The sequence below is a fragment of the Anolis sagrei genome, chromosome 8, assembly GCF_037176765.1.
Source record: "Anolis sagrei isolate rAnoSag1 chromosome 8, rAnoSag1.mat, whole genome shotgun sequence".
NCBI classification, from domain to species: domain Eukaryota; kingdom Metazoa; phylum Chordata; class Lepidosauria; order Squamata; family Dactyloidae; genus Anolis; species Anolis sagrei.
In genome coordinates, this window is record NC_090028.1 from 22,924,735 (window position 1) to 22,951,731 (window position 26,997).

A 26,997-nucleotide genomic window follows, 5' to 3' on the forward strand; every position below is an offset into this window, starting at 1 on the left:
TGTTTAACTTGTTGCCCACGAGGACTCCAAGATCTTTTTCACACGTTCTGCTCTCGAGCCAGGCATCATTGTCCCCCATTCTGTATCTTTGAATTTCATTTTTTTTTCTGCCTAAGTGGAGTATCTTGCATTTGTCATTGTTGAACTTCATTTTGTTCGCTTTGGCCCATCTCTCTAATCTGTCAAGATCGTTTTGAATCCTGCTCCTGTCCTCTGGAGTATTGGCTATCCCTCCCAATTTGGTGTCGTCTGCAAGGTTGATGATCCTGCCTTCTAACCCTTCATCTAAGTCATTAATAAAGATGTTGAACAGGACCGGGCCCAGGACAGAACCCTGCTTGTGGCTCGTCACTTCTTTCCAGGATGAAGAGGAAGGACTGGTGAGCACCCTCTGGCTTCGTCCATTTAACCAATTACAGATCCACCTCACCGTAGTTTTGCCTAGCCCACATTGGACTAGTTTCCTTGCCAGAAGGTCATGGGGGACCTTGTCGAAGGCCTTACTGAAATCCAGGTACGCTACATCCACGGCATTCCCCGCATCTACTCAGCTTGCGTTGTTTTGGTCTCCTGCAGGCGCCCTTTCTTTCCCACCTTCTCCAACAATAATATTTCTTCTTATTTCCTTCTGTGAAACGTTTTCCTTCTACAAGACCTCCGGATTCCCAGGTGCTCAGAAGGTCATTGCATTTATCATTCCCTAAACCCAATGTTTTTCTTTAATTTTACTCAATTGATGATAACTAATTGGCTTCTCCCACTTTAGGGAGAAGAGTGTCACCAGAACCTGGTGGGCTTTTACGTGTAATTTCTCTTTTCCAGCCGCCCAAAACAGCGTCTTGGGTCCAGGTCTGGAAATTGAAATCCCTTAAATAATTATTTTTGAATAGGTTGTGTTGAGGATTATTAACTTACTTTCAGGCTCTGCTTTTTGCCTCCAGGTGGAATATAACAGGAAGTGGAGCACTAGGTTTCTCCACCTTGGAAAAGAGCCGCCATATAAGATTGGGAAGATGGTTCTCTCTTCACATTTGCGGGTTTGATTATAATATTCATGGCTTTGATTTATTATATTTATTATATTTATTAATGTATTTATATGCCTCTTTATCTCCCCAAAGGGGACTCAAAGTGGCTTCACATAAAAGCAGCAGCACAGAATTTAAAATATTCAAATATACAAAAATTAAAACAGAATTAAACACAAAGAGTAAAAAAAATCAGTTAAAATCCATCAAAACATATTCAAAGTTAAGAATCACATTTAAACTTCATCTCCAGAAACCTCTTAAGTCCCCTTCTACACAGCGGTATGCATTCCAGATTATCTGCTCTGAACTGGATTATATGGCAGTGTACACTTGGATAATCCAGTTTATCTGGATTATCTGCCTTGATATTCAGGATTATATGGCAGTGTAGAAAGACCCTAAGTTCTCCACTGTGTTGTTTCTCTCAAAACATTTTCTTTCCCCTTTCCTTTTGCTTTTTCTTCCTTCCTTCCTTCCTTCCTTTCCTTCCTTCCTTCTTTCTTTCTTTCCTTCCATCCTTCTTTCTTTCCTTGCCTTCTTTCCTTCCTTCCTTCCTTCCTTCTTTCCTTGCCTTCTTTCTTTCCTTGCCTTCTTTCCTCCCTCCCTCCCTCACTTCCTTCCCTCCTTCTTTCCTTCTTTCATTGCCTTCTTTCTTTCCTTCTTTGTTTCCTTGCCTTCTTTCCTTACTTCTTTCTTTCCTTGCCTTCCTTCCTTCTTTCCTTCCTTCTCTCCTTTCACCCTTCCTTCCTTCCTTTCCTCCTTCCTTCTTTCCTTCTTTCTTTCTTTCCTTGCCTTCCTTCCTTCTTTCCTTCTCTCCTTCCTTCCTTCCTTCCTTCCTTCCTTCCTTCCTTTCTTCCTTCCTTCTTTCCTTTCCTTCTTTCTTTCCTTGCCTTCTTTCTTTCATTACCTTCTTTCCTTCATTCCTTCTTTCTTTCCTTGCCTTCCTTCCTTCTTTCCTTCCTTCCCTTCTTCCTTCCTTCTCTCCTTTCACCCTTCCTTCTTTTCCTCCTTCCTTCCTTCCTTGCCTTCCTTCCCTCTTTCCTTCTCTCCTTTCACCCTTCCTTCCTTCCTTCCTTCCTTCCTTCCTTCCTTCCTTTCTTCCTTCCTTCTTTCCTTTCCTTCTTTCTTTCCTTGCTTTCTTTCTTTCATTACCTTCTTTCCTTCATTCCTTCTTTCTTTCCTTGCCTTCCTTCCTTCTTTCCTTCCTTCCCTTCTTCCTTCCTTCTCTCCTTTCACTCTTCCTTCTTTTCCTCCTTCCTTCCTTCCTTCCTTCCTTCCTTCTTTCTTTCCTTGCCTTCCTTCCTTCTTTCCTTCTCTCCTTTCACCCTTCCTTCCTTCCTTCCTTCCTTCTGTCCTTTTCTTTCTTTTTTCTTTCTCTTTCCTTCCTTCTTTCTTTCTGGTTCAGGACCATGGATAGCTCTTTTTAACATTAAAATGAAAAACTCCGGCAGATTCTCTGCTCTGCCACACAAAAGACCTTCTAGACCAGAAACACACTGGATTTCACTCCCTCCCATCCCCTCCTTCTTTCAAAGTCAAAGAAGACACCTTCCTGTTTGAATAAGATTCCTCTTCTGGACACCATTTCTCACTATTTCTGCACACAACACTTGCACAATATTTCTTTCCAGTTCAGTGAATCTCCTGTGCATGATGTCTGAGTTTTCAACACTCTACAGGCAGTCCCCAAGTTATGAGCAACAGAGGTTCTGTAGGTTTGTTCTTAAGTTGAATTTGTATGCAAGTCATAACAGGGACATTTTTAAAGTTGAAATCCAGCCAATATAACAACAGTGCTGACCGTTCAAGAAGAATACATCTCTTCGTCACCCATAAAATTTCAGGGATATATAGTAGGGCTGGTCAATTCGTTTCGTTAATTCGTAATTCGTTAAAAAATTCGTTAATTTTTGAATTACGAAACGATTACAAAACTTTTTTTTTAACCTGGAAGTGTTTTTAAATATCGAAACGGCAGGCGCCAAAAAATTTTGTATTTCCATCCATTTCGGAAATACATAAGATGGCTGCCTGCCGATGCTTGCTGGGAGCTCTCCTCTCTCGGCGCCGGCTGAGCAAGTGAGCGAGAGGGCGAGCGAGAGGGGCGAGCGAGCGGCGAGCGAGAGGGGTGAGCGAGCGGTGAGCGAGCGGCAAGCGAGAGGGCCCGCCAGAGTGAGTGCCTGCCTTCCCTCCTTAATAATAATTTTAATTTCTCCTCCCTATTCTACTAAATTAATAATTAAATTTAAAAAATATTTAATAAATATTGAAAAAAAAAGGGCGCCATCTTTACAAAATGTTTTGTAAATATTTACGAAATTTCGTAAATACCGAACTTTTTTTTTGGAAAATTTTGTAATTATTTTAAATATCGAAACAAAAAAAACCCCCAATTACAAATCGATTTTAGAAACAAATTTTTGCGTTGTTACCCAGGCCTAATATATAGACTAATCTATATGATCTATGATACTGAGGCAGGAACCACTCTGATCACCAGGAGAATGCGGGCAGGTCATGCAAAGCCCCTTGGTTTGCATTTGAAGATGCACCATGTATGCAGTTTTATGGTGAATACTTTATTTATATATTTATTTATTTATTTATTAGTCAATTTTATATACCGCCACTCCCCGAAAGCTCGGAGCGGTTTACAATATACACATGTGATACATTACATATAAAATGAAGAAAACTTCGATCCTAAATAAATAAGTTTTGCAAGCTCTACGAAAAGCAAGTAAATCATGTAGAGCTTGTGTTCCCACTGGCAAAGATTCCACAGATAAGGAGCCACCACCGTGAAAGCTCTACGCCTAGTAGACATCAGGTTGAAAATTGGGAACTTCAAGGCAATTCTGATAGTCTGAACAAAGTGATCTTGGGGATTGGTAGGGGGTGAGGCGATCCCTCGGGTACTCCAGCCCCAGGCCATATAAGACCTTAAAGGTAAGAATCAGCACTTTGAAGGTAATCCGGTGCTCAATCGGCAACCAGTGCAGTTGCTACAAGATTATAGTGATGTGGCACCTTGCTGGGAGCCCCGCGAGAAGCCGGGCAGCAGCATTTTGCACTAGTTTAAGTTTCTGGATCACCAATAAAGGCAGGCCTATGTAAAGGGCATTACAATAGTCCAGCCTTAAGATAACCGTAGCCTGGATCACCATGGCCAGGTCATCTCTGGACAGATAGGGAACTAGCCGTCTAGCCTGGCACAGATGGAAAAATGTGACTCTGCTCGCAGCAGAGGCCTGGGCCTCCATCGTCAGCAGAGGGTCTCAAAGAACTCCCAGACTCTTTACCAAAGATGACGGGCATAATGTCACTCCATCCAGGGTAGGCACCGGATCACCCCTCCGTCCAGGTGGCCCAACCAGAGGATCTCCGTCTTTGCTGGATTCACCCATTATGATTGATATTAAGATAGCTAGATCATCACCATCATCATCATTTAATTACTTATTAATCACCCTCCATCCAAGGATGCTCTAGGTGATTTACAGCTAAATTGTAAAAGATAAAATACATACATACAGAAATTAAAAATTAACAGGAATCGAATGCTCTAGTAAAAAGCCAGGTCTTAAGTGCTAGAGTAAAAGGCCCTAAGTCATGCATGGCTCTCATGTAGGGCGGCAAGGAATTCCAGGGGCAGAAATAGAAAAAGCCCTGCATCTGGTCCTTTCCAAATGCACTTCTCTAGGACCCGGTATATAGAGTAAGTCGTGTTCGGCTGGTCGTTGCAAACTCCGATGATGGGAGAAGGAGAGGCGGTCCCTAAGGTACAATGGACCCTGGCCGTAAAGAGTTTTAAAGGTCAGAACTAGCATCTTATACAGGCCACAGTACTCAGTTGGAAGCCAATGTCAATGTTGCAGCACTGGTGTTATATGGCATTTCATGGGTGTTCTTGTGAGTAACCTGACTGCTGCATTCTGAACGATACAAAGCTTTCGAGTCGTAGACATCGGAAGGCCAACATACAGGGCGTTGCAATAGTCCAGCCTAGACGTGACCGTGGCAAGGATGACAGTTGTCAGAGCCTCGTCAGATAGGTAGGGTGCCAGTTGCTTCGCTTGTCGTAGATGGAAAAAGGCCTGTTTGCTGGCAGCAGCGACCTGAGCTTCCATTGTCAGCTTCGAATCCAAAACGACACCCAAGCTCTTAATGGTAGGTGAAGGAGATAGGGCAGCACCATCAAAGGTGGGTAGCAAATGGGTCAGACCAATTGAGCGGCTATGCCAGAGAATCTCAGTCTTCGCTGGGTTCACCTTCAGTCTGCTAGCACGTAGCCAGTTTGACAGAGCTTCCAGACATAGAGTGAAATTGTCTGGTATTGACGTTGCTCCAGGCTCCATGCGCAGAAGGAATTGGGTATCATCCGCATATTGGTAGCAGTCCAGGCCGAAACTCCAAGCCAAACTAGCAAGGGGTCTAACATAGATGTTGAAGAGGAGAGGAGAGAGAATTGTACCTTGGGGGACCCCACATAGGAGGGGGGATCTATCGGAGACTTGATCCATGTACTCCACGCATTGGCTCCGGTTCCAGAGAAATGAGTTGAACCAATTAAGGGCCTGACCGCGAACTCCGGACATGGCAAGACGGTGAATTATTAGATCCTAGTCGACGGTGTCAAACACTGCGGTAAGGTCGAGAAGTACCAATAGCGCGGATCCACCATTGTCAGACTGGCGACGGAGTTCATCCGTAATGGCAACCAGCATCGTCTCCGTCCCATGATGGAGACAAATATGGTTGGTAGATAGGTAGATATTAGAGATAGATAGATAGATAGATAGATAGATAGATAGATAGATAGACAGAGAAAGACATGGTAGGTAGGTAAATCAATAGAGAGATGGGTGGATGGATGATGGATGGACAGATAAACATGGTAGGTAAATACTGACAGATAGATAAGAGAGGATTATGCTCTGAGTCTTTGGGAACAAAATGGTATAAAATAAATGATCTTAGTGCTTTTAATGGTGATGTGGTTGATCTTTTTGGAGCTATTGCTGTCCACCTCAAGGCGGGTTCTGGGATTTGTAGCCCCCAAAATAACTTTCCCAAAGCTCTTAGCAAATGCTTTCCTTCCCACATACTTCCTGCGGTTCTGAACCCATCGTACGTTGAAGTATTGACAAAACTTAAGATTTGGCTGCAAAGTGGTCTTTGGGTCTATTTTAAACCACGTAATGCACTCTTCAATATCCTCTTGACGATGGCAGAGACGTGAGTCCCCTCTCGAAGAGCATGTCCCATCCCGGTGTGTAGGTCTGTTGATGTGAGCATCGCAAATGTATTATTTACGCTTAATCCATGGCTGTTTAAGGCAACCAGCAGCTGCTTTTCTAAGGGACTCAGTTGCAGTGTCCTGAGAAGGGCAACAGCACCTCCTAGGGGAAAAGCATGGAAGGATTTTTTACCACATCCAAATATACATATAAATCTATGCATTTCCTTCGTAAATTCAACGCTCATGGGTTGTTTTTTTCCTCGTTATTTAGATATTTTATTTTATTTTTGAATAATCTTTATTGAGAATTTGCATTACATATGATTATATAAAACCATAAAAGAAAGAAAGAAACATCTCCAGCTCATCCCCTTTTTGGATATCAGCCAGCACGTCAACGACTTAAATCTAGACATAGTTTTCTAAGATCTACAGAGACACTCGCTGGAACACCTCAGCAAGCAAGAGTCCAAAAGTGGCAGGCTCAAACCCAGAACCTCAACCAATGGCTGATACCAAATGAGAGACTCCCTCCTGGGCACACAGAGGACTGGGCGACTTGGAAGGTGCTGAACAGACTGCGCTCTGGCATCACGAGATGCAGAGCCAACCTTCAGAAATGGGGCTACAAAGTGGAATCCTCGACATGCGAGTGTGGAGAAGAGCCAACCACTGACCACCTGCTGCAATGCACCCTGAGCCCAGCCACATGCACAATGGAGGACCTCCTTGCGGCAACACCAGAAGCACTCCAAGTGGCCAGATACTGGTCAAAGGACATTTAATCAACTACCAGACCAGGGGTCCACAAACTGTTTAAACAGAGGGCCAGGTGAACAGTCCCTCAAACTGTTGGAGGGCCAGATTATAATTTGAAAAGAAATGAATGAATTCCTATGCATACTACACATATCTTATTTGTAGTGCAAAAACACTTTAAAATACAATAATTAAAATGAAGAACATTTTTAACAAATATAAACATATTAGTATTTCAATGGGAAGTGTGGGCCTGCTTTTGGCTGATGAGATAGCGTTGTTGTTGTTGTTGATGTGTGCTTTCAATTCGTTTCAGACTTAGGTTGACCCTGAGCAAGGGCCGAGTAAATGACCTTGGAGGGCCGCATTCGGCCCCCGGGCCCTAGTTTGAGGACCCCTGTACCAGACTCACAAATGTTGTATTTTCTCTGTTTGTTTGCTTTGTCCTGTTAGAAATGTAATATAATTGACTGGTTGCCCTGACACGACAAATAAATAAATCTTTCCTATATTTACTAGTATTGACATATCTTGGAACTGACTTGGCTTTTTTAGCTGCAGCATCACACCATTGACTCATGTTCATTTTCTGGTCTACTGAGATTCCTGGATCCCTTTCACTTGGATTGTTTTTCTTGCAACTCATTACTTGCCACGATGTTACTAGTCGTGTGAGGCATGTTCCTTAATGCCATGCCTTTAAACAGTGATTTTAGTAGCTTTAAATTACACTTTTAATGTATTGCTCTTTCTAATCTTTCGTCTTGCTCTGTGTTTTAGTTCGGCTTTCCAATTAATCTTATTCTAAGCCTCCTTTGAGTCTCAATTTGAGGAGGAAAGCAGGCTGGAAATCCAGCAAATAAATCAAATAAAGGAACGCGACGGCCCTGCTGAAAAGAGCCACTCCCATACAATCCTAGCTGAAAAGTAATCCTATACCTAATATTTTTTAATAATATTGTGCATGAAACAAAGCGGGGATGCACTGAACCATCAGAAAGCAAAGGGATGCCTAGCTCTGCCACTCATGTGGACCATTATGGAGTATTTTAGAGTTTACACATCAGGGGTGCACAAACTGAACTTAATTTTTAGCCTAAGTTAACCCTAACCCTAACCCTGCAAAAGTTACCTGTTCGATCCCAAATCCTCCTCTCACCAGCTCCGCTTTTGCTTTAAAGCCTGGAGGTGCTCTTCCAGCCCAATGTTTTCCTTTTTCTCTCTCCTTAAATTATTTATTATTGTGTTCAATGAAGAAAATTCTAGTTTTCATTTAAATTGTTAGTTGGTATTTATATCACTTTATCCCCCCCCCCCCCTCGGAGGCGAGAAGGGCGGGGTATAAATATAGGGAATAAATAAATCATCATCATGCTTTCGCTCCTTTTGTATTACATCAGATCTATATAATTCTATATAACCAACCCCCCTTCTTCCCTTTCCCATCTCAATCGTATTAGTTGATGTTGTTTCACAAAATTTCTTAAATTTTGGGTGGGTGTTTTGTACTAAACCCAAGTATACACATAGAACATATTAGTAATTATATTTTCCATCTCCAACTCTTTTGATTCTCATTTTCCTGGTGTGTGTGTGTATATATACACACAGATGCATACAAAACCAAACTTTCCATTCTGCTAACATATATTTTAATATATAAAAACCGGTGCGTCGTGAGTAGACTAAAAACAAACAAACAAACAAACAAAAAACACTGAACGAAAACACACCAAATTTGGCCACAAAAGGCCAAACGGTCCAAGGTGTGACCAACAATCAGAAAATTAAAAAAAACAAAGACAATAACTTACAAATCTAAAAACAGTTGGAAGACGACACAGGGCATATGCGTTGCTCGGCCGTTTCGGAGGGTTCGCCACCTCCTGCTCACCTTGTTTATTTGCATTATATTTGTGTGTATGGTAAATACTTTTTGGTGTTTCAAGGTTTTAAAAGGGGGGGGGGTGCGCATTAGATTTGATGGTGCATTAGACTCAAATAAATATGATGTGTGTGTGTATACAGTGTTCCCTCACTTACCGCAAAAAGTGAACCACGAAGCAGCAAGGGTGTGTGTGTGTGTGTTTGCTAATTTTTGGTCATCAAGTTTAACATTGAATATTCTTATAGTTTTGTAAAGATTGCCAAATAATGTTTCCCCCTTCCAGTGTTGTCACTCAGCTTGACTCAGAGTCTGAAGCTGAGCTGTTTGGGCATTCTGAGCCCGATTATGGGCCTTCTGAGCCTGATTTCCTGCAGGATGACGAGGAAGCTGATGGTTTACAGATTCCTGTACATGTTTCAGACGCGGCTGGCTGCTGAAGGAGAAACAGCAAGTCAGTTCCCCGGGGAAAGGAATGTTCCTTTCATTAGAGAGACTAATAGCAAGAGTGAAATCCCACACTGCCAGGTGGAGGATCCGTCCCAGCTGGACCCAGATAAGGGATTGCACAGTCTTGAAGATAATAATTTAATGAGCAGACAAGATCGTTTGCAATTAAGGCTTCGGAGAAGCACTCGCTTGGCCAGCAAGCGAGAAGCCAAACGTGCCAAAGGTAAATGCAATGTGTTCATGTTCGCAAAGGGTATTTAGTCTTGTAGCTGACAGGCAGTTTTTGTCAGTCCAACATTGCTCTTCCCGTGTTAACTTCTGGGGATTTTCCTTGGCTTTTAGCAGCACGCTTCTGGCTTCCTGAGCCTGGGATTTGGGTCTTGTTTTCAACTGTTTACCATGGACTTCTGTTTGACCATTGCTAAGGGATTATGCTTCATGTTTTTGCCTTTGGATCTTGGGAACGTTGCCTTTACATTTAAGTCTCTGTTTTGCCTATGGAACTATTGCATTTCTGTTTCTTTTTTTTATTTTACTTTTCTCAATAAACTACAAAAACCTACAGCCTTGGTGTGGTGGTGTCTGGAGCAAGGTGAAAACTACCCTGAGTTGCAACACCCAGAATCTTGAGTTCCATTCACCCATGATCTTCTGGGATTCCAATGTTTTCCATTTTTGATTTGCAACCATTCTCATTATAGAAACTATGGAGCAGAAAACATTCCAAATTGATCCATTTCATCTTTCCAGGATGAGTCCAAACTCTTGTTCTTTCAAACTCGTTCAGCCTGTGGAGTAAATGTACAATGAGCTCGGAAATGAGGCACAAAGGATGCTCGGAAAAAGTGTGAGAAAAACCTTTCAGTGGGGTTTTCCTTCCCTTGGTGCTCCTGTCACCTCTCTTCCTGCCTTAATTACCATAAACCTGCCTTTTAAAAGCTATTTCATAGAGCAGGTCTTTCCCTCTATTATGCAGCACCTATTTCGGCAGGAGGGAATCTATCTGGAATTGCTTTAAGAGAGAAAGGTGCCCTCTCTAAGCAACTGTTATAGACTTTAAAGTGCGGACAACTTCAGGGTCTGAACAATCCAGTAGGACACCTTTCAGTAAGTTCACCTGAATTCACCTGTGCGTTGACTTACCATGAAACTATTGAGTCAATGGATCCAGATTATCAGTGTGTGCAACTACCGGATTGACTCAAGTCTAATTTGCCATCAAATCTAATGCACCACAATTTTCAAAACCCCAAACCCAAAAACGTATTTACCATACTACGCAAATATAACGCACACCCTGATATTGGAAAGTAACATTTTGTCTTAAAAAGTGGAGTGTGGTGGAGGCTCCTTCTTTGGAAGCTTTGGAACAGAGGCTGGATGGCCATCTGTCAAGGGTGCTTTGAATGCATATTCCTGCTTCTTGGCAGGGGGTTGGACTGGATGGCCCATGAGGTCTCTTCCAACTCTATAAAAATGAGCATTAAAATCAAATAAATAGACTTATTTGTAATACCGTATTTACTCGAGTCTAATGTGTCATCGATTTTACTGTGCACCCTGATTTTCAAAACCTTGAAACCCCAGTATTTACCATACAACCCTAGTATTTACCATACTAGGCAAATATAGGCAAATATAATGCACACCCTGGAAAGGAAAATTTTGTCTTCAAAGATTAGCATTAAAATCAAATAAATGGATTTATTTGTAATACCATATTTGCTCAAGTCTAATGCACCATCAATTCTAATGTGCACTCCAATTTTCAAAACGCTGAAACCCAAAAACGTATTTACCATACTACGCAAATATAATGCACACCCTAATTTTGGGAAGGTAATTTAGTCTAAAAAAGTGAGCATTAGAATCGAGTAAATGTATTCATTTGTAATACTTTTTATGTTTGTTTCTACTTCAGTATTATCTATAGGTTTTAAATTATATGTTGCATTGTTTGTTAGCCATTTTGAGTCTCTTTTAAGATAAAAAGCAGGTGATAATACAAAGACTAATAATAATAATAATAATAATAATAATAATAATAGGTGTATAAAAATTATGGACCCAACTTCAGTGTAGTTTATTGTCAAATCGGGACCATCTTTTTGAAGCACCCAATAGTAGTAGTAGTAGTGGGGGTGGTGGTGGTGGTGGTGGTGGTGGTGGTAGTAGTAATTACTTACTTAGGCGATCCCTCGTTGGACGAGTAAGATGGTCTTCCTTGATGACTATTTTTGTGGGTTTGTAGGTGGCTGTGGAGCCCTATTCTTGACCCGCATCTTCTCCCACCGTGAGGGCATTGGTTTCCAGGTGGAAGGTGGTCCCGGTCGGGGTTGGCTTGACGCGCCTTCCTCCTGGCACGTTTCTCTCTTTCACCCTCCACTCGTGCCTCCTCGAATTCTGCAGCATTTCTGGTCACAGCTGACCTCCAGCTGGAGCGGTCAAGGGCCAGGGCTTCCCAGTTCTCAGTGTCTATGCCAGAGTTTTTAAGGTTGGCTTTGAGGCCATCTTTAAATCTCTTTTCCTGTCCACCAACATTCCGTTTTCCGTTCTTAAGTTCAGAGTAGAGTAACTGCTTTGGGAGACGGTGGTCAGGCATCCGGACAACGTGGCCGGTCCAGCGGAGTTGATGGTGGAGGACCATTGCTTCAATGCTGGTGGTCTTTGTTTCTTCCAGCACGCTGATATTTGTCTGCTTGTCTTCCCAAGAGATTTGCAGGATTTTCCAGAGGCAACGCTGATGGAATCGTTCCAGGAGTTGCATGTGACATCTGTAGACAGTCCACGTTTCACAGGCATATAGCAGGGTTGGGAGGACAATAGCTCTATAAACAAGCACCATGGTATCCCTACAGATGTCCCGGTCCTCAAACACTCTCTGCTTTATTCGGAAAAATGCTGCGCTCGCAGAGCTCAGGCGGTGTTGTATTTCGGTGTCGATGTTGACTTTGGCGGAGAGGTGGCTGCCAAGGTAGCGGAAATGGTCAACATTTTCTAATGTTACACCATTAAGTTGTATCTCTGGCATTGGGGAGGGGATGGCTGGTGACTGCTGGAACAGCACTTTGGTTTTCTCAATGTTCAGTGACAGGCCAAACTTCGTGTATGCTTCTGCGAAGGTGTTTAGAGTGGCTTGTAGATCTTCTTCTGAGTGCACACAGACGACATTGTCATCAGCATACTGGAGTTCTATAACAGATGTTGTTGTAACCTTGGTTTTGGCTTTCAGTCTGCTGAGGTTAAACAGCTTGCTATCTGTCCGATAGATGATTTCCACTCTGGGGGAAGCTTCCCGTCAACAAGGTGAAGTATCATAGCGATGAAGATGGAGAATAAAGTTGGGGCAATAACACATCCCTGTTTGACACCCGATTCCACCTAGTGGTAGTAATAGGCATTCACTAGTAGCACATAGTCGTATTAATAGGCAAAGACATGCAAAATTAGAAACAGCAACTGTAACACTTGAAAGGGAGGTGACGGGTTATCCAAACGTTTCTCCCAGAAGGCACCTAGCTACACTGTAGAATTAATGCAGTTCCATACCACTTTAACTGCCATGGCTCAGTGCTGTGGGATCAAGGGTGATGTAGAATTACAAGGTCTTCTGTGCCCAAAAGGGCTGGTGCTTCACCAAAGTACAACTCTCGTGATCCCATAGCATTGAGCCATAGCAATTCAAGGGGATCAAACTGATTTAATTCTAGTGTAGTTCAGGCATGGGCAAACTTGGGCCCTCCAGGTGTTTTGGACTTCAACTCCCACAATTCCTCCAAATCCCTTCAAGATCTCAGCTGCATTTTGCCATGTCCCTCCCCCATATCCACCCATCTAGGAGAGGCGTCCTTGCTGAAGGTATTATGCCCAATGCATGTGCATGAAAGATGCCTTTATTTGGCAGAATTCAAGGCAGGCACACTTCAGCTGGCATGTGCCAAGTAATTGGAAACGACCTCGGAAGAGATCTTATAATGATGGCTGCTATTATTTCAGCGCAGATTGCAGGCTGCAGAGAAGGGGCTGGAAGTGAATTAACTGTGGAAGATCATTACTGAGCAGTAAATGGATCCCCATGGAGCATAATGCACTCCACTAGTACTTCTTCCCCGCCCCCCAGGGTTGTATTAAATATTCCATATTTCCCCCCAACAGCCTGAGATGGAGCCACTGCTGGGATTAGAGCTTAAGTGTCTGAATTCCCAAATCATTTAGAGCAAAGACTCACTCAATGTATGTATCAGAATTAAAAATGGGGAACTGGATGAGCTGAGAGCAACGGAAGAGTCTCAGGTGCCATTTATCTAATAGGCTGCATGGACGATTGGTGGATGCGAGGCAAGGGAATTCGCTTCGAAATACATCGGCCAATGGGGAAAACCTCCGGACGTCATGCCAAACTTACAACACCAATTTGAAGTCAATTGGGAGCTTAAATCAGCATCACAATTAGTGAGATGGTTGTATCATGGATATAAACAGTGGTAGAAAAGATGTTCCTAATGACTTCCATGGGCCCTTGTATTACAGTAAGTCATAACAGGATCAAGTATGTGTGTGTTAAAGAAAACCTTATACTGTTGATTATTATGTGCAGCTGCTAATGTAGGTCAACTAGTAAGTTTTGACCACACCCGTTGGGGTATAACTGTATGGATTTTAGAATACAGTTCAGCTTTTGCTCTGAGGAGCCTTTGCTCAGGCATTTTGCTTAATCATTTGTACAGCTCTCTAATTTTGGAGGAAGTTGAAGAAATCTTATTCTGTATTGCTTACAAGGACTATGTAAGTTTGTTGCACTGTTTGATTTTGTATGCAACACTACAAATTTATGTTTAACTCTGCTGACAAGAGTAAAGTATTCTGTTCTTTTCCCTCTTGCCTGCCTGCAATAGGCTTGGGCAGTTTCATTCGTTCATTTCGTAATTCGTTATTAATTCGTATTTAAATTAGCTTACGATCCAATATTGACCCATGCAGGAATAGTGTGAGGAGTAAATTAGATTCTAAACAATTTTTTCAATTTATTTCGTAATTATTTCGTAATTATTTTGTAATTATTTCGTAATTATTTTCGCATGTCTGGTGCAAGTTTTATAGTTGTTTGTTTTATCACACCAACAGTCAACAACAGAGGGAGAGGGAAGCTTCAGAAGTTCCCCCTGTCCCATTTGGAGGTTTTTTTAGCATATTGCGCAATCGTGTCCGCCATTAACAAATCGATTTGTAATTATATGAAATTTCGTAAAATTCGAAATTTTTAAAAGGAAAATTTCAGAATTCTTTAAAAAAACGAAACGCGATGGACCCCTAAAAACTAAACGAGTTTAGAAACAAATTTTTCCGTTGTTATCCAAGCCTAGCGTGCAATTTTATTGTGTCTTTTGCATTGGGCCTGACTGAAACCCGCTTAAGCGCAACAGGTTATGGGCCCAGCATAGCCCAGTCTATCCCAATCTAGTGCTATTTTTGCAAAGAACATAATTGAGGAAATTTATTTTTTTGGACTTTACTTTTGTTGCGGGATTAAACTCTGAGAGATGGATCCAAGAGTGAATTTGGTAGCATTCCCAATTGCCAGATTGAGTGGCAGTAATTGCTCCGTTGGAAGCTCCGTATGGAGAGTTACCTGAGGATGGAATCTCTGTGGGATTGTACTGTGAATCCACCACAACAACCAACAGCAGAGGAGCAGAGACCACAGGAGAAGGCCAAGGCATCCCTTATCCTTGGGGTGGACGACGAGCAGTTGGTCCACGTCTGCAGTTTGCCCAGTGTACATGCCATCTGGCAACAGCTTAAGGAGATACATGTCTCAACTCTGCAGCAACTGTGGCTGTACTAGCTAGAAGGCTGTACAGGAAGCGTCTCAGAGAAGGGAGTACCTGAAAGACCATTTACAAACATTACAGAGCTTATTTGTTGAGCTGGAGCAAAGAGACTTCAAACTCACTGAAGCAAATAAGTGTTTTATTTTGTTATCTTCCATGGAAGATTCCTTTGATGGAATTGTAAATTCTTTGGAGTCATTCCCACATGGACAGCTGAATCTGCAATACATATCTTCAAGGCTGCTTGCAGACTGGGAGCAATGAAGAGATCGGCATTTGGAGGCCACAACCGCAGCTGGGCGTGTTCAACACAGCCAGCTGGAGAAGCAGCAGAGCAAGAAAGGGAGACAGTTTGTGCTGTGAGGTGTTTTGAAGAAGAGGAAGCAGCAGCATCAGAGGAGGGGATCCCCACATGTAAGGACAGTACAAACAAACACAAGCCTGGAACATAAGAACCTTTTTATGTTGATTCGGGGTGTTCACAACACATTGTGACTAATAAGACTTTATTTCTAAAATTTAATAAGCTTGATGGCTTAAATGTGACATTTGCTGATGGAAAGCATTACTCTGTTCAAGGAAAAGGAGAGGTTTTTGTTGATAGTTTGGGCAAAACCATAGAGAATGTATTTTTTGTTCCACAAATTGATTATAATCTCCTATCTGTGGGGAAACTTGATAGTGAGGGGTTTGATTATATTTTTTCGGGAGACAAAGTTAAAACCTTGAAAGGGAACAAACTGTATGGAACAGGGACAATACAGGATGGTATATATGTGTTAGAGCCAAGGGATGCAAATAATGTCAACATAATAAGCAAAAATACTCCTTTACACCATGGGTGCATTCATGAGTAGCACAGGATTTGGGGGGAGCCCCCGGTGGCGCAGTGGGTTAAAGCCCTGTGCCGGCAGGACTGAAAACCGACAGGTCGCAGGTTCAAATCTGGGGAGAGGCGGATGAGCTCCCTCTATCAGCTCCAGCTCCTCATGCGGGGACATGAGAGAAGCCTCCCAAAAGGATGATAAAACATCAAAATCATCCAGGCGTCCCCTGGGCAACGTCCTTGCAGATGGCCAATTCTCTCACAACAGGACACTCCTGACACAAAAAAACCCCCAAACAAACAAAAAAAGCAGGATTTTGGGACATCCAAGTTTTAAAGTTCTGTACAAAATGCAGGAGTACAATGAGGGTCTGAATTTAAAAGACCGTAAACATTTTTGGATTGCACTGTATGCAAGAAAACTAAAGCCCAATCAGCCCCAATAAAAGTAAAAAGAGCCCAAGGAACTCAGAAAAGCCTTTTCGGTTAGTGCATGCAGATTTAATTGGGCCTTTTCACCCCAGCAAAGGAGGGGCAATTTATTGTTTGTGTATTGAAATCCGCTTATCGCAACACCTTTCACCTGCTAGTTTATAGTATTAGTATACATCACTTAGCTCAGGATGAGAACATAAGCAGTTGGTTTAAGATCAATTTAAAGAAAGCCTCCTCCATCGGCCTTTCCGCATCCCTCCTAACCCATCTGGGTTTTGACATGACTCTCAAATCGCTCAGAGACTGTGGGACATTGCCTTTTATGAACTGTGCTCTTGCTCTTATGTATCTTGCTTCCCTAGTGCCCTGTCCATACATTATGTTGGGAATTTCCATGCAGCAAACTATCTAAAGAACTTGACCGTGGCGAAGTACCGCTGCCTATTTCCCACAGTAAGGTGCAATGTGCTCCCATCGGAATTGCTGCCAGTGAGATTTGCAGCTAGCCCATATAATGACTCTGCCCATGTAACACACAGGAAGTAGAATGTACCCACCACATTCTACTGTTCATGCAGTTTCTATGAACAGGCCCGAGCACACATAATCAACCCGCTACTAAGGAATTCACCAGCAAGTCCAGTGAAATTTCTACTTAGTGGCAACCTTCCCCACGTGACCTTGGTGGTTGCCAAGTTTCTTTCTGAGGCAGCCAAAATTAGACAACTCCCAATTTTAGACACAGGCTGAAACACGCCTGAGTCTTGTAGTCTTTACCTATGTTTTTAGCCAAAAAGATGTATTTTAAGCAGTTTTCAACTGTTGTAAATTTTATCCATTTCTGTGTTCAGTCAACTGGATGTTCTTAATCTCATTACCTGCATACCTTGTAACCCTACAATGCAATAAGGGTCTTTGGACCATAATAAAATGTTGTTTTATAGTATTAGGATTCCACTTTTAACTGCCACAGCTGCATCCCATGGAGTCCTGAGATTCGTATTTTGGTTGGGATCCTTTGCTAGAGAGCACAAACGCAGCAAGAAATTCTAAATACTTCACTAAACTACAAATCCCAAGTGGTACCCACTTAAACATACTAACTTGCTTGGAGACTCCTGGTAATCCTTAACACAATGTCTTTCCAACTTGTCCTCCACTACATCATCACTACCATAACCACAAAGGGAGTTCTTGAGGTTCTTCTGCAGGGCTTTCTGAAGGTATCCAAGGAGCAGGGTTGTTGACCTCTTCTTGTGTCTCCTCCTTTGCTTCTCTTGAATCCTGCTCTGGGTTCACTGGTCAGTTCTTCTCCTTCTGATCTCTGTTTCCTACACAATTTAACTTCAAAAAGAGATGTGGAAAGATCGCAGCAAGTCGTGACCCCTCCAGAGCAAAGAAGAGGATCAAAACCTAGCTTAAAGGCAGATTTATTGAGTCTCTTTGCTCCCCTTCAACGGTCAACACACTTGGTGAGTGCTTTTTCAAAATCCACCAAAGACAAGCAACAAAACCCCGGCGGCACTTCTGTTGCAAAAGAAGGGCTGCGTCTCCTTCCTCTGCCAAAAGAAGCAATTGAATGAAAGGAATTCCTTTCTCGACAGGAAGAAGTAATGGAAATCCAGCTGCACTTCTCTCAGGAGAGGAAGGAGTCTGTCCTTCTCTGTGTCTGTATCAAGCATGGGTTAACTGGGTTCTCAAGGTGTTTTGGACTTCAACTCCCACAATTCCTAACACCCTCAGGCCTTTTCCTTTCCAAAGGGACCTGGGGCTGTTAGGAATTGTGGGAGTTAAGGTCCAAACCTCCTGGAGAGCCCAAGTTTGCCTATGCCTGGTCTATATGCATACATATTTTAGATTACATACCTCTGGCAGAATACACTAGTTTGGGTTGCTCTAAATAATTATATAAATATGAATAAATACATGATGATGAAATACAGACCTAACAATTAAGAAAAATATAAGAGCAACATCAAAGATCGGGCCAAAACGCACTGCACTCTAGCATTTTGTTTCTAACGATAGAGGAACCAGTTTCTTTTACAAGCCTCAAGTACAGATCACAAAACTGTTTCTCTTCTGAAGGAAGTACAGAATTAAAGGCAAGTACATTCTGGCTTCATCCAGCATCCATGGTATCAGAGGTAATGGAAAAAGAGGAGTAATGGTAGTGGCAGTAGTAGCAGCAGCACTAGTATCCCACTTTATCTTTCTGAAAATGAGACATAAAGTGGCTAACTAAAAGCAAGACTCTTTGCCAGGTAGTGAAGCCATAGCTTGCTTCTGTCTTCCCTACTTTAAAAAAAAATCCTCTTTACAGCTGAGAGTAATTGTTCCAATGCTTAGTTTCCCACTTCTTCCCTTTCCTATTTTGATTTGCATCTACCATGACTGTGAACAGACAGTTGGGATCCTCAAAACAGTGATCTCTTTATTGGGCCAATCAGATATGAATAGAATACACCATACAAGCTTCGAAGCTCCCCTGGCTTCTTCATCAATCAAAGGTGTTAAATATCATACAGGAGAAGAAACACCATAGACAGTGATTGTCTTATAGATATAAGGCACAATAGCCCTCCCTCCCCAGGGAACCTCAGTGGATGATTTCCAAGACATTTGAGTGGATACTTGAAACCAAACCCTAAGTTCTTCATGGGATGCAGGCATTGAGTCACCCAAAGGTCAATATTAGCCTCATCTGACTTGACAATGCCAAAGTGTTTAGCCATGACGGTCCTTCTGATGATACATCAGAAGCTGGATCGTGTCCTTCCTGTGATTCTGTAACACTGGCTCACGGCGTTGCCAACGGTTGGATGTCCGACGCAGATGATGTCAAGGGCTGGGGATCCTCAACAGCTGAAGGTTCATTGACCAAAACCTTTTGGAAGGAGACTGGAATATGAAGCCGTTCTCGTCTTCTTTTTAATTCATCAAAGTGATGCTGCAGAGGCTGCAACCCTTTTGTGATCAAGCGGAGGACTTTAGTGCTGCGTTCCAGGCATGGATCGTACTCCATAATTTTGTCCGTCAACGTCTGTGCAATCTGAAACACTTCGGCAAATCTCTGCAACGTCCACCTTGGTGAGTCATCAGATTCAGCGTCTTCCTCCTCCATCACTGTACATGCCTGACTAAGTTCTCTCCATTTCTCATCCATTAACGCTTTTTGATGGGGCTCGCCAAGTTCTGTCATGTCTTCATTGAGGCCACTGGGAAATCCTTCTCCCTTGACCTGTTTTGCCGTGATGATTTTCCGACCATCTCCATCGATCTCTGGGAAGTCTTTGAAATCATACACGACTTCGCTCCACAAGTTTTTCCAACAGGCGTTCACACATTCCGGTTTTAGTTCTCCCATGGCAGCCTTGATGAACGTAATGGCATCGTCGATGCTGAAGGACTTCCAACACTGAATGATGTCCACGTTCGGGTCGGCGTCGATGGCCGATAATATGCAGTCGAACACAAGACGGGTGTACGTGGCCTTGACAAACTGAATTATGCCCTGCTGCAGGGGCTGAAGCAAGGAGCTCGTATTTGGAGGCAAGAAGACCACCTTGACGTCTTCATCCTCAAAGCAAATGGTTTCGGGGTGGCCGGGTGAACTGTCTATAATTAACAGGACTTTAAACTCCAGCCCTTCCTCTTGCAGGTACTTCTTCACCTCTGGGATGAAGCACTGGTGGAACCATTCTATGAACAAAATGTCTGTAATGCATGCTTTCTTATTGTGTTGCCAAAACACAGGCAGATAATGTTTGTTTTTGAGCGTGCGAGGGTTCTTCACCCTGTAGACCACGCCGGGTTTTATCATATGCCCCGCAGTGTTTCCGCAAAGCACCAAGGTTAATTTGTCATTCCACGTTTTATTCCCCAGCGCCTCCTTTAAACTCTGATGAATATAGGTTCTGTTGGGCATTTTCTTCCAAAAGAGCCCTGTTTCATTGCAACTGAAGACTTGCTTTGGATGGTATCCTTTCTCCTGAATCAACTTCTTCAACTCTGCCAGAAACGTGGCGGCTTCTTCTTCGTTGAAAGATGCTGCATCTGCTGTAATTTTGCTATTTCTCAGCCCAAACCTATTCCTGAATCTGTGCAACCATCCCTTGCTTGCAGTAAACGGCTTGCTGTCGCTCCTTTCGGGAGAACCCCCACTGAAGTCTTTGTATATGCTAAGTGCTTTCTGGCGTAACACATTGCCATCAATGGGAATCCCTTCCCGGTTCATGTCTTCGATCCATAAATTAAGGGCCTTTTCCGTCTTTACTAAGTACTTGTCACGCAGTGTGGAGGTAACTTTTGCGGTCTGAGGTAAGACAGCAACACTCGTCCGAATCTCCTTCTCCTTCCGCATAATTTCACGGATAGAGGATTCGTTCTTATTGTACATCTTGGCAACCTCAGCGCACGATTTCTTTTCCTTCCTGATTAAGTCGAGAACTTTGACCTTCTCGCTTAAAGTAAGCACTTTGCGGCTCCTTTTCTGCTGGATCGGATAGGCAACATCGCTACCCCTGCGCTTTGGAGGCATTGTTAAGTGAAATAAGGGCTATTTCCAACACAAGCGCTGATGTAAGATAACTGTCACCTCATCACCAAAATGGCTAGCAACTACTGGGTAACTAACATATATAGCGAAGCAATGTGAGGTTTCATTACGCTACTCAGAAATGGAGCACAATTCCTGCAACAATTTAATAGATGCTTCCAGTTGAAGATTTCTGTTCCCACTTTCAGCAATATTTCTAGGCTGCAGCTGACTGTGGGTAATTGAAACCCCAGAAGCTGGCCCACAGATAAGGGCGAGGGAGTGTCTTACTGTATTTACAAAACATTATTAAGCATTTATTACAATTGCCTTATCCCCTATAAATCCACCTAATCTGCTTTTAAAGTAATCCATGTTTTGATGCATTATCTAACAGGCTAGAATCATGAAACATAAAGACTGCAGTTCAAATCTAGACTCAGTTATGAAGCCTCGGCACCCAATTTGGAAAGTATAAGTAATAATAATATGCTAACTCTTCTAGGCTGCCACAACTTAAATGTCAAATTACCTGTGAGTACCTAAACCTGTATGGCAGGCATCCTCAAACTGCAGCCCTCCAGCTGTTTGGGCCTTCAACTCCCAGAATTCCTGACAATTGAACAAGCTTGTTAGGGCTTCTGGGAGTTGGAGACCTAAATAGCTGGAGGGCCATAGTCTGAGGATGCCTGCTATATGGCTACCAAACATTTAGTCATCCACACTGACCATTTAATGCAGTTTGAAGCTATTATTATTATTATTATTATTATTATTATAAAATGGACTCTCCTTCATCTCTCTCTAGTGCCCCCATCTGGCCTCCACCCAGATAACAAAAAACAGTTCCACCAAAGGCCTTCCTCGGCTGCTTTTATGCACAAATGAGGAAGAAAAAGGTTTTCCACCCATTCTAAACTGAAAGCCTGACGCCACTGTTTCATTTTCTTGGCCCCCTCATTTGAATATTTCCTACTCCTACCTCACCCAGGGTTTTATCACTTTATAGAATCATAGAGTTGGAAGAGACCTCATGGGCCATCCAGTCCAACCCCCTGCCTAGAAACAGGAATATTGCATTCAAAGCACCCCTGACAGATGGCCATCCAGCCTCTGTTTAAAAGCTTCCAAAGAAGGAGCCTCCACCACACTCCGGGGCAGAGAGTTATCTTATCCATTTGGCCTGCCCATCCTATTCGATTTTATATTGTGTAAATTTATTTTTACTATTTCATTTTGTTATTGCAATTTATATTTTTTTAATGTATTTTGTTTTTATTTTGCATTTTACTGTGTTGTATTGTATTTTTAGAAGGGCTTGGCTTCATGTTAGCGGCCCCGAGTCCCCATTGGGGAGATGGTGGCGAGGTATAAAGATGATGATAATTATTATTATTATTATGGACCGAACCATATGTGGGAAAGTGGTCGATACAGGCTTCACTACTTTACACAAAGAGGAATCCATTAGCAACGGATGTGAAAGGATATTGCGGTCAAGGAGCTGCTCCGACATGGCTTGGAACCGGTCCTCCATTTTTTATGGCGATGGCGGCGTCTGCACCTGAGGGCAAAACAAACACACGCACAAGTCCTATTTCACTAGAAAATCGCTTCCAGCCACCCAGAAGCCCTTGGTTCACATTACAGCCTGGAAAATGAAGACTGCCCGGAAGCTGCAATTAGTCCAACGCTCGGCAGCCATGACAGGAGCGGGGTACAGGAAGCGTACAACTCCCTTGTTGCGCCAGCTCCACTGGCTGCCAATTAGCTTCTGAGCACAATTCAAAGTGCTGGTTTTAACCTATAAAACCCTACAGTTATGGCCCAGTTTACCTATCCGAAAGTATTCTCCCCTATGAACCATCTGTCAGAATTATTGAAGGTATGCATGTATGTTTTTTCAATGTGATTAATATGTAATTCAAGATGGGTGAAATTATGTATTCAAGATGGATTCTGTCATGTTCAATTGTGTATTAGAATTGTTGTTGTAAGAGACAGAGAGGCAGAAAAAAGGAGACCTTAACAGAAGTCAGATAACAAATTTCTCTGGCTGGAAAGAAAAAGGGAGGATCCGGCCAGAGAAGCCTGATAAGCAGATGTTCTGAAAACTGTTTTTTGCTGTGCTTTGTAGTTCCCGATGTAAGCTCGCTTGGAAGTAGACGTGTAGAGATGTACTGAGTAAAACTTTGTTATTTTGAAACTGGAAGATTGCAGTGTCCTGATTTGTGTCTGTGTGATCTAGTAACCTCATCTGCTGCGCATAACACCCCGAATTTTCACTCTGACACCATCAAGATTGTTAAGATCATCTGGAGACGCCCTGCTCTTGGTCCCGCCATCTTCAAAGGCGCGTCTGGTGGGGACGAGAGACAGGGCCTTTTCTGTGGTGGCCCCTCGGCTATGGAATTCCTTCCCAAATGAAATTAGATCTGCCCCCTCCCTTCTGACCTTTAGGAAGCTAGTGAAAACCTGGCTGTGCAAGAAAGCTTTTGTAGGATGATGTCTGGGACCGGCAATCAACTAATGGTACTGATCAGAGGAAAGTGAAGAGGGGAGGCCAGGGAACAGCACCATCTTGTCTCCTGCATTTGTCATCAGTTGGGGACCCCTCCCCCCAGCACCAACTGCCAATCTGGGCCAGAGCGAAGAGAGGGGAGGCCAGGGGACAGTTCCACGTTGTCTCCTGTGCTATTCTAATAATATGTTATAATATAATATATTGTATATACATATAATATTTATAATATTGTAATGTAATGCAATATAATACTACTAATAATAATATGATATTATAATTATATATTTATATTACATGTAATATTACTAATAATATTACGTTATAATTGATATAGTGCAATATAGCAATATTTAAAACTGATATTGTACTATGTTAATAATATATTGTATGTATATATACCTTGTAAGCCGCTCTGAGTCCCCTTCGGGGACTGTTCGAACAAGCATTTGATTAATTGAACATAGGAATACAGAATAATGGATGATGAGACTGGATTCCAATTTTACTGTTGAGGCAGAAATGATTGTTATACGGATGTATAATGATTTATGTTACAATTGTTTTTCATTGCCCTATACTTGTCTCGTGATGTTTTGTATCAATGTTGTTCGCCGCTTTGAGTTGCCTGAGGGCTGAGAAAAGTGGTATATAAATAAAGTAAATAAATAATAAATAAATATATGGACTGGACATACAGACTGAGTTGGACACAATTTTATCCTGGCGAATGGCTTTTATGTAATTTTATGTAATTTATGTAATGTAATTGATAACTTAATGTTGTGTATTATGTTTAGATTTTCAGTGTTAGCATTGAATCTTTGCTGTTAGCCGGTCTGAGTCCCTCTGCAGAGGTAGAGAACATCGGGATAAAAAGGTAAAGGTAAAGGTAGTCCCCTGACATTAAGTCCAGTCATGTCTGACTCTGGGGTGTGGTGCTCATCTCCATTTCTAAGCCGAAGAGCCAGCGTTGTCCGTAGACACCTCCAAAGTCATGTGGCCGGCGTGACTGCCTGGAGCGCCGTTACCTTCCCGCCGGAGCGGTACCTATTGATCTACTCGCATTTGCATGTTTTCGAACTGCTAGGTTGGCAGAAGCTAGGGCTGACAGCGGAAGCTCACGCCACTCCCCGGAATCGAACCTGCGACCTTTCGATCAACAAGCTCAGCAGCTCAGTGCTTTAACCCACTGCGCCACCGGGGGCTCCAGGTTTAAATAAATAATTAAAAATGGGGGAAATTCAGTTAGGTTTGGCCTTCTGGGCAGGGTGGCCATTTTGGATAGAAGGACCAGGACGCCCCGCCCCTTCTTCTGCCTCCATAGCAACCCAAGCCCCGCCCTTGCCCTACCTAGCAACCAGGACTCTATGGCCCTGCCTTTTCCCTCTGTCTCCATAATGCACTGAAGACCCAGGCTTCGCCCCTACGGTAGGCCACGCCCCGCCCACATCCCAAGGCCACGCCCCATCTCTCCATAGCAACCAGGTGGCTCCTCCCCTCGCCTCCATGTCAACCCAAGCCCCGCCCTTGCCCAGCCTAGCAACCAGGCCCCTAATCTTCGGCCTTTCCTCGTCCTCTCCAGGGGAGCCACAGGACGCTAGGCCCCGCCCCCGTCTCCATGGCAACTCCCCTGCAGGCCCCGCCCCGCTCCTCCTCCCTCCCTCCCAAGCGAACCGTTTCCATGCCAACCCCGCAGGACTCCCTCCCTCTTCATTGTCCTACCCGGCTTCCCGTCGGCCCCCGCGGCGGCGGCGGCTGTTCGGCTTCCGAGCCGCGCCCGGGCCTGGCTGGCTCCCTCCCTCGGCGCCTCCGCCGCCCGCCTCTTCCTCCCACTTCCCGTACAGTCTCGCGAGACGGGGAACATGGCAGGCAGGAGGGGGGAAGAGCAGGAAGGAGCGGTGCCTTGTGGGAAGACGAGTCAGCTCTCGTTTCCGGCCAGGGGTCGTTCCTTGCCCTGGCCTGCCTTCTCTCAACCCTCTCCCCGGGGTTAGTGTGGCATTTGGTAGGTTTGATGGAGGCTTGGGCAAACTTGGGCCTCCAAGTGTTTTGGACTTCAACTCCCACAATTCCTCGCAGCCTCAGGCCCTTTCCTTTGCCCTCTCAGCAACTTAAGTGAGTGCTGGGCCCATAATTTTTATTTATTTATTTATTTATTTATTTTTGTTGTTGTTCATTCGTTCAGTCGTCTCCGACTCTTCGTGACCTCATGGACCAGCCCACGCCAGAGCTCCCTGTCGGCCGTTACCACCCCCAGCTCCCTCAAGGTCAGTCCAGTCACTTCAAGGATGCCATCCATCCATCTTGCCCTTGGTCGGCCCCTCTTCCTTTTGCCTTCCACTTTCCCCAGCATAATTGTCTTCTCTAGGCTTTCCTGTCTCCTCATGATGTGGCCAAAGTACTTCAACTTTGTCTCTAGTATCTTTCCCTCCAGTGAGCAGTCAGGCTTTATTTCCTGGAGGATGGACTGGTTGGATCTTCTCGCAGTCCAAGGCACTCTCAGAACTTTCCTCCAACACCACAGCTCAAAAGCATTGATCTTCCTTCGCTCAGCCTTCCCTAAGGTCCAGCTCTCACATCTGTAGGTTACTACAGGGAATACCATGGCTTTGACTAGGCGGATCTTTGTTGCCAGTCTGATTTCTCTACTCTTTACTATTTTATCGAGACTGGACATTGCTCTCCTCCCAAGAAGTAAGCGTCTTCTGATTTCCTGGCCACAGTCTGCATCTGCAGTAATCTTTGCACCTAGAAATACAAAGTCTGTCACGGCCTCCACGGTTTCTCCCTCTTTTTTCCAGTTGTCAATCATTCTTGTTGCCATAATCTTGTTTTTTTTGACGTTTAGCTGCAACCCGGCTTTTGCACTTTCTTCTTTCACCTTGATTAGAAGGCTCCTCAGCTCCTCCTCGCTTTCGGCCATCAGGGTGGTGTCATCTGCATATCTGAGGTTGTTAATGTTTCTTCCAGCAATTTTCACCCCAGCTTTGCATTCATCCAGCCCCGCACATCGCATGATGTGTTCTGCATGCAAGTTAAAAAGGTTGGGTGAGAGGATGCAGCCTTGCCGTACGCCTTTCCCAATCTTGAACCAGTCTGTTGTTCCGTGGTCAGTTCTTACTGTTGCGACTTGGTCCTTGTACAGATTCCTCAGGAGAGAGACAAGGTGACTTGGTATCCCCATACCACCAAGAACTTGCCACAATTTATTATGATCCACACAGTCAAAGGCTTTAGAATATTTATTTATTTACCTCACTTATATACCGCTGTTCTCAGCCCGAAGGCGACTCACAGCGGTTCACAACAAATACGAACAGCAAAAATTCAGTGCTACAATATAGAAACAGTTAACAACCTAACACATTGCACAATTAATAAACAGTTACTACAATACCCATTCACTGTCGTCTCGTCATCAAAAACATGTTCCAGATTCGTCATCTATTATTCCGTTCCAATGTTCATTAACCAATCATT

General features: G+C 43.5%; 1 protein-coding gene across 1 annotated transcript; it reads right to left on the bottom strand.

Moving 5' to 3' along the window:
• Positions 1-18,873: 18,873 nt before the first annotated feature.
• LOC132782980 (tigger transposable element-derived protein 1-like) lies at positions 18,874-25,356 on the bottom strand. The gene is made up of 3 exons (XM_060787992.2): positions 25,243-25,356; positions 22,487-22,560; positions 18,874-20,988 (listed from the first exon to the last, which is right to left on the bottom strand). The coding sequence occupies exons 2-3, from the start codon at positions 22,531-22,533 to the stop codon at positions 19,260-19,262; spliced, it is 1,776 nt and encodes a 591-aa protein (XP_060643975.2). The 5' UTR covers positions 22,534-22,560; positions 25,243-25,356; the 3' UTR covers positions 18,874-19,259.
• Positions 25,357-26,997: the final 1,641 nt, after the last annotated feature.

What these genes read in the sequence shown, in the direction of transcription:
- LOC132782980 (XM_060787992.2), bottom strand. Translation starts at nt 22,533, where the DNA reads ATGGAGGACCGGTTCCAAGCCATGTCGGAGCAGCTCCTTGACCGCAA. An exon ending in GAGCAGCTCCTTGACCGCAA is followed by an intron (nt 20,989 to 22,486) that starts TATCCTTTCACA and finishes AATGCCTCCAAA; the next exon opens with GCGCAGGGGTAGCGATGTTG.